At 46.8% G+C, this 19,108-nt stretch overlaps 1 protein-coding gene and 1 long non-coding RNA gene across 4 annotated transcripts in view; one reads left to right on the forward strand and one right to left on the reverse strand.

Moving 5' to 3' along the window:
* The window catches only part of FAM132A (family with sequence similarity 132 member A), a 40,391-nt gene that overhangs the window by 13,861 nt on the left and 7,422 nt on the right, over nucleotides 1-19,108 (reverse strand). Inside the window, exons 2-4 of one of the 3 annotated variants that reach the window (XM_019511821.1) lie at nucleotides 6,970-7,089; nucleotides 6,247-6,358; nucleotides 4,800-4,978 (exon numbers count right to left, since the gene is read on the reverse strand). In XM_019511821.1, coding sequence (XP_019367366.1) covers nucleotides 4,800-4,978; nucleotides 6,247-6,358; nucleotides 6,970-7,089 — 411 coding nt within the window. Of the gene's footprint in view, nucleotides 1-4,799; nucleotides 4,982-6,246; nucleotides 6,359-6,969; nucleotides 7,090-19,108 lie in introns of all 3 variants that reach the window. The other 2 variants (XM_019511820.1, XM_019511822.1) reach the window with 2 other exon arrangements.
* LOC109293736 overlaps nucleotides 1,546-19,108 on the forward strand; it is a 25,274-nt gene continuing 7,711 nt past the window's right edge. The window contains exons 1-2 of the long non-coding RNA XR_002096380.1: nucleotides 1,546-1,557; nucleotides 4,479-4,482. This is a non-coding gene — a long non-coding RNA (uncharacterized LOC109293736). The remainder of the gene's footprint in view (nucleotides 1,558-4,478; nucleotides 4,483-19,108) is intronic.

The following is a 19,108-nucleotide window of genomic DNA, read 5'->3' on the forward strand; positions in this document are numbered from 1 at the left end:
GCGCACACACATACAGATGCACACGTACACACACACACATACACAACAACTGTTGCAAGGCCAGATTCATGATGTTGTCACTGGCAATCCTGGTAATGCCTTTTTGCTAAGCTCAGCTGCACCTGAAGCCACATTTCCCTCTGATGATGCATGCAACACACAGCTTTGGAGTCCCGGTAGAAATGAATAGTGTGGTGTGTGTGCCTGTATCTTTCCCTCAATAGGCCCACCTCTGACCCAGTGTCATGGGTATGTGTACACTGTCTCCCCGGTGTCCTCAAGGAGGGAGGTTCCCCAAAGCGCCCCTGCTCCTTGCTCACATGCACCAAACCTGGAGACATGGCAATTCGGGGATGCCTCCTGCGGCTGCTCTCCAGCATGTCAGAGACAGCCGGGTGCCCCTGGAGCAGCTTGACCACCACATTTCTGGTTTTGCCACACAGGAGTGGGAGCAGGTGGACATGACAAGCAGGCTCAGAGGCCTCCCTCTCTGAGAATGGGGAGTGGGTGCACCCTCTCAGAGAGGCCACCGGCTGAGACAGGGACACCGGATCGCTGGATCCCCTCTTGCTATGAGAAGAAAGGAGACGTCTGACAAAGGATTTTCTCTTAAGGCCCTGAAGGAATTGAGACTGTCCTCCCATCCAAAAAAGCCTGGACGTGCCAACTTCCAAGACCAATTTCTTTGGCCTGGCCTTTTAGGAGGGATAAGGACTGCCGATCTCTGGGCATGCTGGTATTTGTTTGCAGGGGCAGCTGTCTGGTAGAAGGGCTGAGCTGACTGAAACATGCAGTTGACTTGGCAATTTTCAACCCTTGGCAGGGCACCCACAGCCTGCAAGCAAGCTCCTCAGTGTGCTTCTACACTGCAAGGGAAAAAAAATGAGTAAAAATAAGCCTTGGCCTTCATCCAGAATGAGCCAGTTGTAATTCCTAGATCTCAAACGCACTTCACTCTATTATATATACACACACGCAGACATAGGCACACACACATATATATGACAGGCAGCTGTTAATATCCTATCTGTATACATTATATACAATAATTCAGGGGTGGCCTACCTGTTGTACATGTGTCACAAGTGACACGGGAGACCTCTGCGTGTGGCACACAGCAGAGCAGTAAAGGGACAGGCAGCAGAGCAGCAGATAGGGCAGGAAGCAGAAAGCAGAGCAGCAGAGCAGGCAGGGGAAGGGGACCAGAGCAGCACTTGGGGAGGGTACGGGGCTAATTAGTGGCATGTCTCCAAACACAGGTCACCTCCCCACCTTGCTGCACACTCTACCCGTTGATGGGGGCTGGGGATCTTTCACTGAAGGTTTAAGGTAGGGACCCCCAAAGCTGAGAGCTGACAAACTTATGCATTGATTTAGTTAAACTCTCATTGAATTAAATCAGTGGCATGTCTGCTAAAAAGGTTGGCCCCCATTGCAATAATGTATAATAGGCACACGAACACACACACACACACAAACACGTGTGTGTGTGGGTGCATGTGTGTATAGTGCCATCCCTGCTACAAACTTTTGTCAGCTGTAGTCTACAAGATAAAGGTAGCAGGAGTAAAAAGAGAAGAAGATCATTGTCTAACTTGATACCAGCATAGCTGCCAGGCGTTGACTGTGTTATTCCTGATTTACACCTCTCTAAGGCACAAGAAAACCAGGCCCCACGTGCATAAGCAGAACAGTGCCTGGGAGTTCCTCCATTCCTGTCTCCTTGCAGCAATTAAATTAACAGCAGCAACTTAATTCCAAAACCACCGGCTGAATGTGGAAAGTAATTTCAGGCACCAGTAAATTATCGCTGGTAAAACATTCCTGTTTCTTCATGCCCTGTGTTATTCTTCTGTGAGTGGAAGTCAATAATGCAAAGTGTCAGCTCTGGGAAGGGAGAGGACTCACTGGGCACTGTCCTCCAGTAACCCGACAGCCACGAGAGCTCCCTGCTGGAGTCCCTGCCTAACCCTAGCCCCAGTCATTCCTCTGCTGCAGGGAAACATCCCCAAGACACTGGCAACCTGCTCTCAGGCAATTTCCACAGGCATCCCCAAGGCAGGTAAATCCCCAGCGAATGTCCAGCCCTCCTTTGCTCTCCAAACACAGGTCACCTCCCCGCCTTGCTGCACACTCTACCCATTGATGGGGGCTGGGGATCTTTCACTGAAGGTTTAAGGCAGGGACCCCCAAAGCTGAGAGCTGGCAAACTTATGCACCAATTTAGTTAAACTCTCATTGAATTAAATCAGTGAATACTTACAATAAAAATCAAGAAGCCAGGCTGCGTGGCAGCCACTGCAATGAATAGGGAGCCCTCCTGAGCTCCTAGACAGTGTTAAAATTCAGCTGCCAGATCTAGAAGTTTAGCTTGACCTCCAAACATCAGAGATACCAGGACTCTTCCTTGGAAAACTCCCAAGGTCTGCTCATCACAACAAGCACCTGGGCTGCCTCTTAGCCCTGGTGGGTCTGGCATCGCTCCCGTCATGTTCCCTGGACATCAGTCAATCCAGAGATAAAAGCCAGAGTCTCATTGCGCTCTCGAGACAGTGGCCCATCGAAACTTCCCTGTGCAAAGTGCATTACTCCAAGTGTCCAAGAGGCAAATGCTTGAGGCAGCAGCATGCTTGGACCATGGTGGACCAGGTCAGTGGGAGGGAGAGAAAAACTACCCACTTAATCTCAGATGCTGAAGACACTTGTAAAAGCAGCTAAAGTAATAGAGAGAAAGACAGGGTGGGAGGTAGGGCAAGGGAATAACTAGCCCAGAAGGAGGGGATTTCATGGGGGAATGAAAGCCCTGCTACTCTTTGGATACATCCCAGGTGGGGACAGTGCAGATGCCACACTCCAGTGCTTGACACTTTGGGACAGCAAAATCCTGACCCCAAACCCAGTGGAGCCAGTGGAAGTTGTTCCAATGATTTTGGTGAGCTTTGGACCGTGCCCCAAGTCAGCTGAAAGGAGTTAGGTTGGTTCCCTCCCTACTTCCAACTAGCAGGCCCTTTCAGATTTAGCACGGCTGAACCAGAGGTGGAAGATTCACATCCCTTCCCCTGGATGCCCAAGAGAGGATGCTCTTGTCCCACCAGAAGCACCTAGCCTCAAGCAAGCACAGTCTGCTAAAACCAGCACCAGCTAGAACCAGGCCCTTCTTGTGCAAAAGCTAAAATGAAGTTCTGGCACCCAGAGAGACAGGTAACCTGCCAGGCCCTCCCACCCCAGCGCTGGGGCCAGCAGCAATTAGAAAGGACTGACGGGCATGATAACGAGGCATGGGAAGCATCAGCCCACGCATCGATTGCCAAGATGTCTTTATTCACATTCTCCCTCCTAACGAGGAGCTCGGGCTCTCTCTCTCTGGCCCTGCCTGCATTTCAAGTACAAACTTGCTCATGAGACAGCACCTGCAGTGCCGTCTAACCAGGTTGGCACAATGCAGGCAGCGATTCTCTGCCGCAGAGAACCCTGCTCGGCGTCTGCAGACAACGTCTCTAGCAACATCTGCAGATCTGAGGGGTCCCATTAGCTGTGAGACAGCTTTGCAGAGTAAGGCATGCAGAACAGGACCTTTCCAAGACAGGGCTTTGTGCAAATGCCAGAGAAATGCAGCCACTTCTAACTGAGAGCTGCTGGTGATTAGCAAGAGAACTAATTGCCAATTAAAAGATTTTAAATGTCCTCAGTCAGGCTCCGAAAATAACTTTGTAAAAGATGTAGAGCTGCATATCTGTTTCATTGCAGTCTTCAGATCGAGTCTTGCCAACAGAACAAAGATAATTAGCACCTAGATGCCCCTTCACCATAACAGAACATTAGAATTCAATTTACAAACAGTATCTAAAGGATGAGCAAGGAGTTAGATAGGTCTTTTACTATCTGAATATTATAGCATATAACAAGTTCACTTGAACCTTTTAACTCCATTTTATAATCAACTGTAACATTTTTGACTGAAAAATTCCTAACCATCAGAAAGACACGGTCAGCATGTCTGGAACGCCCTTATAATATCAGCAATTTGTCAACCCTTCATAAGCCAATATAAACAGAATTGTAGTATGAAAGGGTCCTCCTAATTGTGGGAGCCACAAATTCATGCGAGGGATCTGGAGACCCCCCTGAGCCAACACCTCGTCCACACGTGGAAGTTATTCTGGAATAGGACGATGTGTGTATTTGAAGTGGAAGGGCTAGTCCAGAGTAACCACATGTGCAGACAAGCCTGGTAGCATGAATTGGAAGAAAGATGCCACCAGCAGAGCTGTGGTGACCATGGTTTGGAGCCAGAAGGTCGGTCTGGCCCCAGTCCTTTCTTGCCAGGGCTGTTTGCTCTCTGGTGCTGCCAGCAGATGCTGGAGCTCATTCTGGCTCATTTTGCACCTGTTGGGGTCCAGCAGGAGCACTACGTGCCTGTGGTTTTGTTAGTATATGAAGCAGAAAGGATTCAGAGTTAAACCCTTGTCCCATTGGAGCAGAGTTTTAGGACTGAGGTCGGCACTGGAGGTTGGCCTGAGGTCATCCCACTCTCACTTTCTTTGGAGTCGGGGCAAAACCCCAAAAGTCAACGAGTAAAGAACCAAGGCCACATGGGATAAAGCGATGTCACTTTCCCCAACAACAAGTGCCATATTCCCAGCAGCCAAACTCCATATGAGACATGGGCTCCTAGGACCCTTTCAGGAGGAATCCTGATCTACACGGGAGCTCTGCAAGCAAAAGCCATCCTATAAAAGAGCCAAAGACAACTGCTGTTCTCCAGGCCAGCGCAAGCCCAGAGCGAGACACCCGCTCACCGACTGGAAGTTCTGAAGCTCCACCAGGGTCTTCTTGTCCACGACGACCTGCCCTTTCAGCTTGCAGTGAAACGCTTCCTCCACCCGTTTGTGCGGCGAGATCTCCTCCAGGGACAGCAGCAGTGGGGGCAATTGGCTGGGGTGGGCCGAGACTGCCAGAGATGCCCGCCGTTCGATGGCTTCTGAAAAGAAAAGAAATCGTATAGGCCACCATCTTGGACTTGAACTAAATCAACTAGATGGGAGTAATTTGTACACCAGCAGCCCATAGTAGTCAAATACAAATGCAATGCCTCCGCAGTGTTATCTATCAACTCCTTCCTTAAAATGCTCCTTGGCCATGACACATACCCAAAAAATTCACAATGGACGGAGAACGGGTGTGCTCAGACCACAGTCTCACAAGAGGTCATTGTTTCTGTCTGCTTCCCTCTCTGTCTCTTTGTGTCCTGTGGTTGCCTCTCATCTTATACTTCAATTGCAAGCTTTTTGGGGCAACAACCACCAGTTTGTTCATGTCTGCTCAGTGTCTAAGACAGTAGGCTTCCAGTCCCATGACTGACTCTCCTAGGCACTACTGTAAGACAAATAATGAATAATAAGAGACCACACGGCATCCCTAATCAAGCCAGTCTGAGTAGACCAAGCCCATTTTCTACTCCACCCTACCCCTCCCACCACTCCTCTGGAAAAAGAGCGTTTCAGTTTAACAGATCCCACATTTTGGAAAGCTGCTATCCACATGCTGTCTAACGTCGTCCTTCGCTTAACTCACTATAGCCAACAATCCTGATTTTAGCCCGTTTCACAGTAGGGTTCCCTACTCCCCCACCCCTGACAGTCCACTTCCTATGAATCTCAGCTTCCTTTTTTTCAATAATTCCTCCTAGGACAGAGGAAAAAAAAAACTTTAACATGGTTCCCAGGTGCACCCCACAGGCTCAACATCCAGAAGATAAGCGAACATCCCCCACTGACTCTTTCTACCCTTGTCTTGACTGTTAAATCAATCAGTCTCTTGATTTTGCAAGGCCAGATTCATGAGGTTCAGAGACGCATAGATGCTAGGGTCGGAAGGGACCTCAACAGATCATCGAGTCCAACCCCCATCAAGTCCAACATGGGATGTTGTCGCTGGCCATCCTGTTAATGCCATTTTGCTAAGCTCAGCTGCACCTGAAGCCACATTTCTCTCTAATATCATGGGTGGGAGGGAAGGAGAAGATTAACGCACTTAGACCCAGAGCCTGGAAATTTCTGGCCTGCAAGCTGATCTCCACAAACCCAGAGCCCCAGTGGCTTTGTGAACTCAAGTCAATGGGATTTAAGGACATACAACATGAGCACTTTGCTGCACTGTAATGAAGGTGCTCCTGCCATGAAACTTGGCCGTAGGTGCCATATCTGAGAAGGATGCGGAGAGGTGTGTAGCTCCAAGAGTTTTTACCTTTTAATATCTCCTTAAACTCCTGCATCAGGACTTCCCGGGTGATTTCAGCTCCCGGTGCACCTGGAGGTCCCTGGGGTCCTGGTGGTCCTGGGGGTCCAACAAGGCCACGCTGGGGAAGGAGCCAAAAGAAAACAATGAGAATCAGACCCCATCATCTGCACTGATGGCCATCTTGAACAAAGTGGGTTAGGCGCAACTCAGGAGAACATCAATGGGGGAACACAGAGGCAGGACAGGAAAGTGAAATACCTACTGTGTACTCCTAGAAATGGTCACCATGTGTGACTTGGGCCCTAAACTGATTATTAGCCTTTAAGAAGCTTAGAACTTGGTTTAACCAAAAACACCTTTGTACTTTAGTATTATCAGTTAAGGAGAAAAACTCAATAGAAGAAATGGCTGCTTTTTTCAATACTTGTCAACAGTTGTAGAATCTAAAAACACCCACTTTATTAGACAGCCTTTATGCACAAGCACGCACCTCTTCATACATGCACACGTACCTCATTCTCCATTTATATAGCACATTTTCTCACAAAGTTTCCTCAGATGCTTTACAAACTATATATGCACACAGCACAGTGAAAAATGCAGCCCTCCCTGGGGTGGGAAGGCACCAAGTCACCCACAAAGCACCTTCTACAATACCAACAGGAGAGAAAATTGTGGCCCGGGACATAGATATTCAGTAGCTGGCATCACAGTCTAGTGGTAACCTACTAATTTCTTGTCTTTCCCTTTGCATCTCCTTTTGGAGGTGTTGCCATCATCCGGGCGGTGTACGAATGAGATCCAGGTGTGCCGTGGATCTGTGATTCGAGGGTCCGGAGATTCTAGGATCTAAAGAGAAACAAGAACACAAAAGGGACGTCATTGCGTCTCTTTGGCCACGGGCAAGAATCCCAACCTCGGGTACAGAAGGCTGGCACTCCCAGCCCTTGCCACTGTCTGGGCATCTCTCAGATGAACCTCTGCAGCAGAACGGATCTGAACCAGACCCCTCCATCCAAAAACACACTGACCGCCGAGGGACACGCGCTTCGGAGATGGCAAGTTCCAGCACAGCCTCCAAAGAAGATCAGTTGGGATTGGGATCTGGGGTGTGGAAGGGTAGTTTGTGTCACGTAAGGACATGGAGTGTGACTGTGGAGGTCAGAGCAGTCATCCTCTGTATAGGAAGACAGGGCTCTGAACTACAGGTACTAAACCCTATCTTGCAGGCTGCAGACTGCGGCAGGCTTGGGTTGCTATGTTATTTAATAGTCAAACACAAGCTCCTCCTGCTTCAACACAAAGACTACCACAGAGGGACAGAGTAGTGAGGTTCAATGGGTAGGGCAGCTGGGCAAAGTCACATGGACGCGAGTGAGCATCTGTCCCAGAGAATGCTAGTGCTACAAGTTCAACATTATAATATCTAGTGCTTTCCTTTTGAGGCTGAGCCACTGCACTTTGCATTTACCAGGCATTACTTGGACAGCAGTGGGTACTCTTTGCACCACTGGGAGCAAAGGTCTAAGCTAGAAACCTGTCCTTTTCCAAGTCATCAGCTGTTTCAGTGGGCCACACACCATCTGTTCTCTTATTCCTGGTCCCACATATCTCCTTGTCTTGGCTGCCCAACAGTCCAGCTTCAAAGGACAATGGAGAAGAGCCTGGATAAGGCCTAACATGCTGCCTAGTGGTCAGATCCCTGTGCTGGAAAGTCAGAGAGACACAAGTTCAAATGCCATCTGCATGAAGGTTTTCCACAAACCCAAATCTCCTGCTTCCTGGGCAGCTGTCCTAACCATGCAGCTGCTGCAGCTCATACATCCACATCACACGGATAATGGAAGTCAAACTGCATCAGGCCAAAAAGGCCACTTGCACATATTGATCATTTCCATAACTAAATGAATGGTAACAAATTTTGGACCCAAGTGTTGATACCTTCAGTGCCTACCACAGTGTGGTCTTGGCTATCACTGGAGTTGCAGCGTGCCACCATGATATAAATATGAGCGGCATGTCTATGCCCCTTCTGTGCTATGCCCAGGTGCGCAACCAGGGAAACACTTTGCATGCACTATGCTTTCTTCCTTGCCACCAGTTGTGCCCAAACAGTTCACTCGTGCCTATAGGTCTCCCCTAAGCAAAGGTTGCTTAACTGAGCAGTAGTATCTATATGGAAATATCTATCGTGGTACACACAAGCACAAACATATGCATGCAGGCATGCACAAACACATCCATCTATATATCTTACATGCATGTGTGCATGCCCATGCACTTTATGCTTCTGCAGACACACGCAGACCACACATGCCAATCCCAAAGCAAGAGGTGCTGCTGCTACACTTGTAATCAAAGGGAAGTTTTACTGGACGAGACACAAGGAGATCTCCTGAAACTTTCTAAAAAGCACCAATATGGGCTAGGCTTGGCCACCCGCCAGGCAAACAGTCAGATGAGATCTATAAAAAGCCCAAAGGTTATGGCTGGAGTGAGTGACTTGACCCGCATTTCTACTAGACTTGTACAAGCCCATTTGTTTTGCTTAACTGCACTGAGCCAAAGATGGCCTTGATGCATTGAAGGCAGAGAGAAAACAACCTTGCAGAGCAGGGACAGCACACAGCCAGCTGTGCCGCTTCGCCCTCCTTGTTAGCCTGGGAAACTGCAGCAGCGAGAAGATCATGGAGGTCAGAAATATGCAAACAGTTCGCAGTTTCCACCCGGTGATCAAGGAGAATATTTGTGGCTTCACCTGCCTGACAAGTTGACACATTCATGGGAAACCCCTGCTACTGTCCCCCACCGACAACCACCCTGCTCACCCACCTGCATTCCTTTAGGGGTGAAAAGGCTGGATTCAAAGAGATACCATGAGGCTGATAGCTTGACCATGAAATGACTAGGGCCTGAAATGTCTTCCAAGTTTTAAGTGTCAGGTACATGTATGCATCGCTGTCATGGAGAAACCTTCCTGTTCTGGCAGGATCTATACTAAGCCAATGCTTCATGCTACCTTTGTAGTAAGCAGCTGGCATTTGATTATCCATTGCTGTTCCAGCTCCCTGCTTCCCCCTGCTATTTATAACTGTGCAAAAGGAGCATGTGGTTGGTGTAATAATGTTACCATGCTTGTCAGCAGCATTGTTCAGGCACCTGGCTTGGGCATTAATATCAATGCAAGAAGCAAAGAAAAGAGAGTAAGGCTATCAGTTCAGTCTGACTTCCTTTAACAGGATGACTACCAGTAAGATTGCCATCCATCAGCTTTGCTAACATGAATTTTCTCAGAACCACAGTAAATAGGATTTGTTATCCCCAGATGGAGAAAATGAGGTTTGTGTCATACACTTCATTCTCTTTTTACATTGTGCACAGGTGTGCGCGCGCACACACGCACTCATGGGGAGAGGTAGAACACCAGTTCAAAAAAGGAGCTAATATAATGGCATGGACATGTGAATGGGTATATCTCCCATGCACTGCTTGTCTGGGAGCTCCCCTGAGTTTTTATCTCAATGTCCTTCCCCTCCCTAATAGGACAGACTCTGACATGGCTTTGGAAGTCCTGTTGCCTGGACTTGAATATGCAAGGAGGGTGGTTAGTTAGAGCCAGGACTTCACTATGAGCCAGGCTGTGACCATACCACATTGCACTAGAAGAGCTGTGGATATAAGGCTCCTGGCCTGCTGGACAACGATGCTCTAACTACATATATATACAGTGAACCCACTGAGAAGGTGCTCATCTATCTTCTCATTGCAAGATCTGGCATGCCGTAGTTGGCTGTACTGCGGGTGATGGGAGGTGGAATCTGTGCCCTAGATTTGATCCCCTTAGCCCATGTCATTAATTAAAAGAACAACAAAAACTAAAAATCAGACACCTGCTAGGGAAAGACACCAAGAGAGGCAGCCATGGAGAAGGCAGTCCTTCTGTATGGGCACACAATAGATGCACCTTGGGAAGTATAAACTCCTTGTCATGACCTAAGAGGATTCATCTTGAATACACCTGAAACCAGTTAAACCATCTACTGCCAGTCCCACTTCTGGATGTCACTAAGGCCATCCAGAATGCATAGCTTTTTTCTGGAGGGTTTTACAATTTGGATCCGTGCCGTACTGGAAGCTGGATTAATATTCCCATGTTCATCTCAAAAAGGCTTTCAGCCACAGCCCTCAGATCATCACACCTGCTGGCTGTTGTTCATCTGAGCTGGGACCGAAGTTTCAGCTCCAAGGAGAAGGGTAAGGCCCGTGGGCCCTTTTGTCATCAGCTATCTGCCCCATCAAGACCAACTGAGTGTCAACCATCAAAGTACCAATCCATTCACACATCCGGCTGCAAAATTCCCGTTGCATGGAGGAGAAGAAAACACGAGCCCTTCTCCAACTCGAATCATCTCTGCCCTCGTCAGAATGAACTGTCAAGCCCAGAGCTTAATGAATCATGCCTCAAAATTTAGACTCATTAATGAAAGAGCTGGGGAGAGGAAATACTAGAATGAACACATCAAGTCTGAAAACATGCCTATTGTCAAGCCTTGGAAATCATCCAAGGAGCATGTGGTTTTGCTTCCCCAAGCAAGGTGGGGCGGGTATGGATTGAGACATTCAAACAGGAAGCCAGTAAAACACAGCAGTGAATTTAATAGGTATTTGACAAGATTCCTAGACCACTAAAAGTCCATTTGAGTTGGAAACTAGTGAGCAACAATTTATGTAGCAGCAGGTCAGACAAACTCACGTGGTTCAGGCAGGATACAAAATGAAAACTGGGAAAAGCAGGGAGAGGAAAAGGAGCCATTACTGACAATTCAAAGTTTAAGCATTCTGCTTTAAAAATCTCTCTTTAGTCTCCATCTGCTAAGCACTGCATACATGTGCCATGCTATACATATGCAGTACTGCCACTGCTCAAAAAGTGCCAGCTTTACCTAAGGAATCAGGACTCATGGTACAGGTCTTTTATTAGACCAACTAGATTTTTGCAAAAAAAATCTTTAGTTGCAAGCTTTTGGGCACAAACATCCTTCTTCAGGCATCGGAGAAAAGATTGTAAAAGTTTTCCTGGGTAGAAACAAAAGTTCATATTTCATAGGAGAGTTGAACAAATAGATACAGTCACCTTGGTAGTGGCAGTGTTCTTGCTCCATCAGGGAAAAAGCCAGACAACGACACAGTGGCCAAATGTTGCCAAATGCAACTATGCAGTGGCTAGCTAAAGCAATTAGCTTGGTGTTGATCACCCTGTGCACTATTTTAATTATATTGTATGCAACTGCCCAACATGCATAGGGCACCTTCAGCAGTCCAAAGTATCCAAAACACTTTGTCAACTCCATGCATTTATAGAGAGCTGATTCACAATTAGAAAGCAGTCATGGTTGAGGTGGAGAAAGGCAGGTAACTGGAAGACAAGACACGGCACAGCAGCAGCAGAGGATGGAGGCAAAGGCCGGGAGTTTTTGGCCAAGGATACCAAAGCAAACCCTTTCTTTTGCATCCACCTTAAAAAGAGAAGACTGCAGCTTGCACGGTCTTTGCTTGCAAGATGCGTGCGGAGCCAAAGTGGTCTGGAGCCGAATTATCTCCCTCAGAAGTTTAAGAGAGCCTGATGGACTTCCAGATTGTAGTTAGAAAGAACGGCAGCGTTTCTGACCTGATGCACAGCCCAAAAAACCCACCCTCTCTGGCATGAGTCCAGGCACACAAACACAGGGCAATGCAGCAATACATTGATTACAGATAGATATGACCACAACTATTTTATTGCAGCAGCATGAGTCAATAGATGGTTTTCAAATGGATAGACAGCAAGCAATCCAAAGTGTTCTCTGCATCTGGCAGCGTAGGGGGGGGAGTTAAATCTGAGTCTCAGAAAACCGAAGTTAATCTCAGGTGATTTTCTGTTCAGGCATGACTCACAGGCAGAATTCACTCCCCAGAATTGCTCTATCCAGGCAGCCCCTTCCCTCCAGGTAACTGGTATCTACAGAATAAGCCAGCATGAGGGTATCCCAAATCATTTTTCCAAATTGTTGATACATTCCACTATAATTAAGTAATTAGTGTCAGAATTATGGCTGTCAGGTACACTCCCTTAATAGCTCAGATTCAGCAAACATCTCTAAAACAAGAGCAAAGGGTAACATCTCACAGGAACTCAAAAAAAAGAAAAAAAACTAAGCCGCTGTTTCTGTTCAGAAATATCCCTGAGCAAAGTTTGATTTTTGCAACTTGGTGTGCAGTCAGCTGCAGGCTGCATTTTAGCCTATGTGGTCTTAGTAATCTATTCATTTCAGCTCTGTCTTTGACTCTTTGGTAGTCTTTATTCATGGTGGCTTGCAGTCTCCAAGTAGCCCAAGAAATTCAGATACCAAAATTCCAAAAATGAGAATTGGACACTTAAGTTTCTTTGGCTCTTGTGAAAATCCCATCTGGTGTGTGATCGGTCACTTCAGTCGCATCATATTTCATCTGCTTCCAGACTGGCAGACTGAAATCTTTCTAAAACAGGATAAAGGACATTAAAGAGGTGGCCTCTGGAAGGCTTCAGATGCAAGTCCTTTTCACCGGCAGCTGCTGGCATAAATGCGTCTATGAAAATTGAGGTGAACAAAAACCCCAGACGGGCCAAGCTGCAAAGGTCTGAGGCAGATCCTGCCCGAAGTTTGGAGCAGCATTTGGAACAGAACGTGTGGTTCAGCTTCTTCTGAGCACAGAGGTCAAAAATCTGCATTGAAATTTCACGAAAAAGCAAAAAGGTTCAGAGCTGAGATGTCAGGTTGTGTTTTGTTCTCATCCCTGACACTGGGCGAAGGTGCACTAAGTCATGCTCTGCTATCTTGCATGCATGAATTTTCTGGGAGCTTAAGTCTCCCCATTACAGAACTGGCAGGTGTCTTCATACAGCTTGGCCGAGCCAAGCAGGTGCTGTTCTCCCGCAGAAGGAAGTGAGGTTGGAGGGTCTGCGGTAAAGCCACAGTGCGGCTCACAAAGCAGGTGGAAATGATCCCAGGTGGAGCAGGGAATAAAGCAAGAGAACGGCTGGATTCCAGAGGAGAGGAAAGCAAAATGCCTTGGGCCCCAGTGGAAACAGCTGGCTCATGTGGGAGGACTCAGCAATGTTGCCTAGTGGGCTGCACAAATAAATAGGCTCAGAACCTAATGAGCTGGGCAAAGGAGTCGGGGCCCGATGCAAAGGCTCCCTTTGGTTTCATTGGGCTGTGAAATGGGCATACAGCCCTCTCCCTGCTTAAATAATTGGAAAGCAGGCAGGCTGGGGGCTAGAGCCAGCAGAGGCCTGGGCAGAGCTGACCTATTTAGTGTGAAGATGGCTCCCTTTGCAGCAGCCAAGGCTCAGCTTGGTAGAAGCAAACCAAAAAGAAAAAAAAGTGGCACATCCCTGCAAAATAAAGGACAAAGAAATCCTCTTGCAGCTCAATACAATCGCTCCTGTGGCTTCCTTAAATTACAAATCCCTCTGCAAGGCAGCCATGGCTCTCCCCGATCTCTCCAGAGCAAGCATGATTGACGGTTAAAATGAATGTTCCATCCTTGTGGTATTATTATTTAATTACTATGGCATGCACAAGCAATCCCAGGAATAAGCATGCAAGCCTCTCTATTTTTCTTGGCAGAGGCAGGCTCCAGCAGCACAGCGTGCTTGCAGCCAACTCAGGTATCGCCAGGACTGAGCGCGCTCCCAGGCACCCGGCACAGCAGGAGATGGGTCCCCTCCATCGGCGTTTGCTGTTCCTTAGTGCAGAGGTGCCCGGCTGGAGTGGATAGGAGTTTTTCTTATCGACTGATGAGACCAGGCTTGGGTTCGCGGACCTGATCCAAAGTCCACTGACATCAGTCTGGCTCTTTCCGTTGACTTTGAATGGATGTTAGAACTGGCATTTTAACATTGCCTTCAAGCCCAAGCATTTCTGCTCGCACATAAGAATCAGCTTGCAAAACTGACAAGAAGCTCCAGCCCCAGAACGTCTCTAATGGCAGATAAGAAACTGGCTGGGCTGTAATTGAGCTGTTGAGTGCAGACAGACCTTGTGGTTCCCTCTGGCTCCCCAGCTCCCAGACGAACACAGCGTGTGCTGCCCAGAGGCACCACAGAGGGTCTGGCCTGGACTCCCCTGTCATGCAATGAACTGCTGATATTACTGTCATATCAAACAGAAGAGTCTGGAGCCTGAGAAATGTTTGAACTCTTCTGAAGTTCAAGGGTGCGGGATCTGAGAGTTGGTTCAAGCCCATCTCACTCTCGAACCAAAAAGTTGCCGGCCAACGTAGGGCTGGGCTGAGCGAAATGAGAAATGAAGAAAACCAGCGTTGCATTCGTTATACTTTAGCAAATGAGGTTTAAAAAGTTTTCCCTCCTGATCATCTCCAGCACCATTAGTAGCACAACTGAGGATTTGGGGAGGCAGAGCAAGAGATTTTGCATTGAGACAGTGCCCCTTCAGCTTTCTCCAATAAACTTGTGCGTCTCTGAGACATTGCTACGATCCACATAGGCCTAAATGCGTCTGTTCTTTGGCTCCTATTTTATGACATCCTGAGCTTTCCTCTATGAGTCTCCAGATCACTGGACACTTGTTATTTTGCATCATCACTCTTATACTAAACTGGAGAATGTTTAACAAATTTTTTTTTTTTTTTAATAATTTTTGACTAGACACAAATTGAAGCCGATCATCATTCTCTCACTTGCACTCAGTTCTGCAGCAGCCTAGCAATGGACATCCATAGTGTGGCTCCTAATTTACACCAGACAGCATCAGCAGCCCCCATATATAATTAGTAACAAATGACTAACTCCGGTAACATATTTTGCTTGGAACCAGTTAAAAATGACATGTCACTCTTTTTTAGCGTGGAATATCCCTTCTCAGCTACTAATAACTCATGGTTACACACACACTTGGTTATTAATGAGATGTAAAACCAAGGTCCTGACCACTTGTGTTTTTTAGGATCTCCTGGGAGTTGTCACTAGAGAGGAGGTGTCAAGCCTTGTGTCCTAGCCAAATCCTAACTGGAATTTCTGTTGAAAACCTGCTAATGCCTTTCACCGGAAGAATTACTCTTCACTGTCCAGTTTAAATACCCTTGGGTAGCTCAGAAGGATGCCCTGACTCCAGTGGGCCTTCACCTCCACACTGAATCCCTCTGAAATCACTGGGGCGCCTCACTTTTTTCAGGGTGGATAGGAGATAGCAGAAGTGATCTCTGGGGATAGATAGCTGCACTGCAGTGGCAAGTGATGCGATCCCATCCCGGACAGCGAAGCCACACTCGGAGAAAGGGACTAGTAGACGGCACACATAAAATGACACGGCACAGTCCAAGCAGCAGTCATTTGAAAAATAAATGCACAATGTGAATTCAAGAAAATCTTCTAAACTGCTTGCAGACCAAGAGACTACATTCAGTGAATTGTTGTTTAGTCTTTACGAATTATTAGCTGATGTCTGATGAAGACACTGCTATTCCAGGCTGACCATGAAGGGGCGATATGAAACACATATCCTCTTCTTTCTCAGGACAGCCGCTCTGGAATGGATAGTATTTGGCAAAAAGATGCAGAAGTCCGAACAATAAATGGTGGGCCATATGCACTTGTGGTGGCTGGGTCTATGAAAGCCCAGCTGGGGTTTTGTCATAAAAAGACTCCTCCAGGTTCTCGTCCTCAACTGATTAACACGTATCTGTGGCACCAGAAGAGATCTGTGTCCTTGGGATGGGTCGGAGCATTTTGTGCTTCTCAGAGGAACTTCCAATTGAAGAGGAAGCAGGGAAAAAAACACGCTCAGATCCTTGCATTAAAGTAAAGCCCTTAACTGAGCTGGGAGATTGTAGGGAAGGAGGGAGAAACGTGGGGTGGGGGGGAGGTGAGAGAAGGATTAATTGCTTGGCAATAGGATCAAGCGCATTAATCCTCTTCTGGCTGCCAGCTCAAATCTAGCCCAGATCAACACTGATCAAAAAGTTATTGTTCAATGCCTGTTTAGACATCATCAGGTTAGTTTCCCTGGCAGACAAATGCATGCCGCTGACTCCTCCTGGGTGTAACACCCTACCTTTGATTGGGTCATTGGCAGCAAGGAATGGACCCGAGATCTCTGTTGCTCGAGGCACAGGCCTCATCTACCTGAGCTAAGACAACTGACTCCATTAACCAAACATACAGCAGGAACATCAGCCCCTATCTACAAGTCAGCCATCGTCAGGAAGGGTCAAAGCATGATGGCAAGGGGTTATGTGGCAAACTCAGCAATGAAGCAAAGGACTGAGTAAGATGCAGAGGTCAAATGCCCGTCCAGTTGATGGAAGAGGTCCCTGCAGCCCAGGCTTGGAGGATGCAGACCTGAGACACTCCTGTGATTAATGCTCACGACAGGTGTCAAACTGACAGTCATGGAAACTTGCCTCTTCTGTGTCTCAACAGATTATTTATCAAACTAGAATCACTTTGTAGCTGAAAACATTTGATTCATTTTGCATGAAAGGAAATATTCAAGAGGAAAAAAAGGGAAGTAAATCATCACTCCCATGCGCACCAAGTTGCCCCACTGTCTTGAGATGAACAGACAAACAACAAGGATGGACTTGGCTCACAACGAGCGCTGAGGTTAACACAGTTATTCTCCAGCCCTTTTGATCACCCGAGGCTGTGCTCAGAAAGGAAAAAGCAACAGTGCATGCGGAGGATGTGGGAACCAAACCATAATTGTAGACAAGTGTCCCAGAACCTCAACATCAATTTATCCTGTCCTTGTCTTGGAACATCCACGTTTGTACCAAAGATAAGGACCCTCTTCATGTGCTGGAAAAGCCGGCTGCTTTAAAAGTGATGCAATGAGAGGAAAATATTGGAGGTATGATGCATAGGATTTCCTTAAAAATAACAGGAGATTGAAACCTCAGTGGCTCTGTTTTTCTCAGAGGCCGGACCAGGTAGCTCCTACATTGCTCACATGAGCAGGAGCTCACTCAGCCCCTGTTTGAAAGGGTAGAAGTGTGTCCTTCCTATGTGAAAAATTGCTTTTTGATCCTTGTGATTTCATAAGCCTACCCATTCTCCATTTGGTCGCCGAGTTTTTAAGGGTTGACAAAGCCTTGATTTGTATTGCAAAAGGCTGGAAGGATAGAAGGAAAGGTTTTTAAGATATATAAATCAGCAAATCTAACTCCATCTTTGTGAGAGCCATTCTAGCCAGTGATTAAGCTAAATGGGTAAGATCTGAAAGCACAAATTTCTGATTTCCGCCCCCTGCATGAGATGTGAATGTCATCATCATCACCACGAAGAATAGGTAGAAGGATAACAGAAGAGAAAATAGTTTCAATCTATTGAATGACCTAATAGAAAAAAATCCTGCAGTCTTTCACACCGCAGCCCGATCTCCTCTTCCCTGCAACTGGCTAAGGAGGGCCATCGCCTCTTCAAACCATGGCAGTTACTATTCGTTGTGTGATACGAATTACGGGTAATGTACAAACCACTAATTTCTGGCTACTCCTCTGCCACATCTGGTATTTTATATTTATAAGACATTTAAGCAGTTTTCTTTCAACACTCAGTTGCTCTAAACCAAAAGGAAGAACAAGGGGCTTGTTTCTTCATTTTGACGTAGTCTAGTGAGTGGGAGGGAGATGCAGGCGATCTCCGCACTTTCATGGCTGAGAGGAGAAGAAGAGGGGGCAGCATATATGTAAATCCTCCATTAAAAGTAACATCTCCTTTGTGATCAACCACTCCCAGGCAACCATCAGACCACGTAGGCAGATTTGAATGAAAGCATTGGTGATTTAACCCTATTTTAAAAATATTTTAATCTAATAGACACTTACTTCAAATCACACCAAGCTGCCCATGCATAAAAGTAGATAAAATTGTGCTTGGCTGCTGAATTCACACTCATTAACTTAAACACATTTCATTCAGTAAGAGGTGGATGTACTTATCTCTACCACACTGCAGAGCTTGCAAAGCAGTTTGCAGCCTCAAGATCAGGTATAAACCCCTGCAGCGATGTAAAACCATGCATTCAGAATATGATAGGGACAATGATACAAGTGGATGCATAAAATTGAGTTAATCCATTGCCTTGGGATTTCTCAAAGGAGACCTTAAAAACTCCAGCCCTTTATTGGGCCCACGGCAACTTAATTGCTTTCCTTGCGGTGCTTGACCAAAGTGCTTGCTGTGGTGTACACTGTTCAATGGCTGTTGTCCACCCCAGAGACAGTTGCAGCTCCATGGTGCTGTACATTTATCATTTGGATAAAACCCTTGGCTTGAAAAGTGCTATATAAATATAAAATACAACACACACTCATCCATGGCCTGTCACCCGTGATATCTTTAGAAGCATTCCTAGAAGAATCAGCTAAGGATGCAAAATTTGGACCTGGATCTCAAACATCCCCAGCACTCAAAAGTGTTTGTGTCTAGAGTTGGGTTGATCCCCCCTCCCCCTTACTTGATAGAAACTGTTTTCACTGGACTATTAGCCCCTTTGAGTAGCCAAATGTTTGCTGTGCATTTTGCAAGGCAAAGCAATTCAATGTGGGGGAAGCTGCAACTTCTGAAGTATGTTATTATATACATCCACTGCCCTTAAACAGCAAAGCGGCTTCTAGAGATAATATGTCCGTTTAAACCTGGACTAGATTTTTTTTCCCCCGCTGGCATTGAAATAAGGACAGGTGCCAATGAGGGCCAGATGAATTGCTCATTGGGCCACATTTGTTCCTAGATGGACGGCAGCAGCTACGCCTGGGATGGATTTGGCTCAATGTGCATAAGGAGAATGAAATGTTTAAAGAGGCAACAGGGAGAAGTGACTGA

Source organism: Gavialis gangeticus, unplaced genomic scaffold (assembly GCF_001723915.1).
Source record: "Gavialis gangeticus isolate Ggan-Ray unplaced genomic scaffold, GavGan_comp1, whole genome shotgun sequence".
NCBI classification, from domain to species: domain Eukaryota; kingdom Metazoa; phylum Chordata; order Crocodylia; family Gavialidae; genus Gavialis; species Gavialis gangeticus.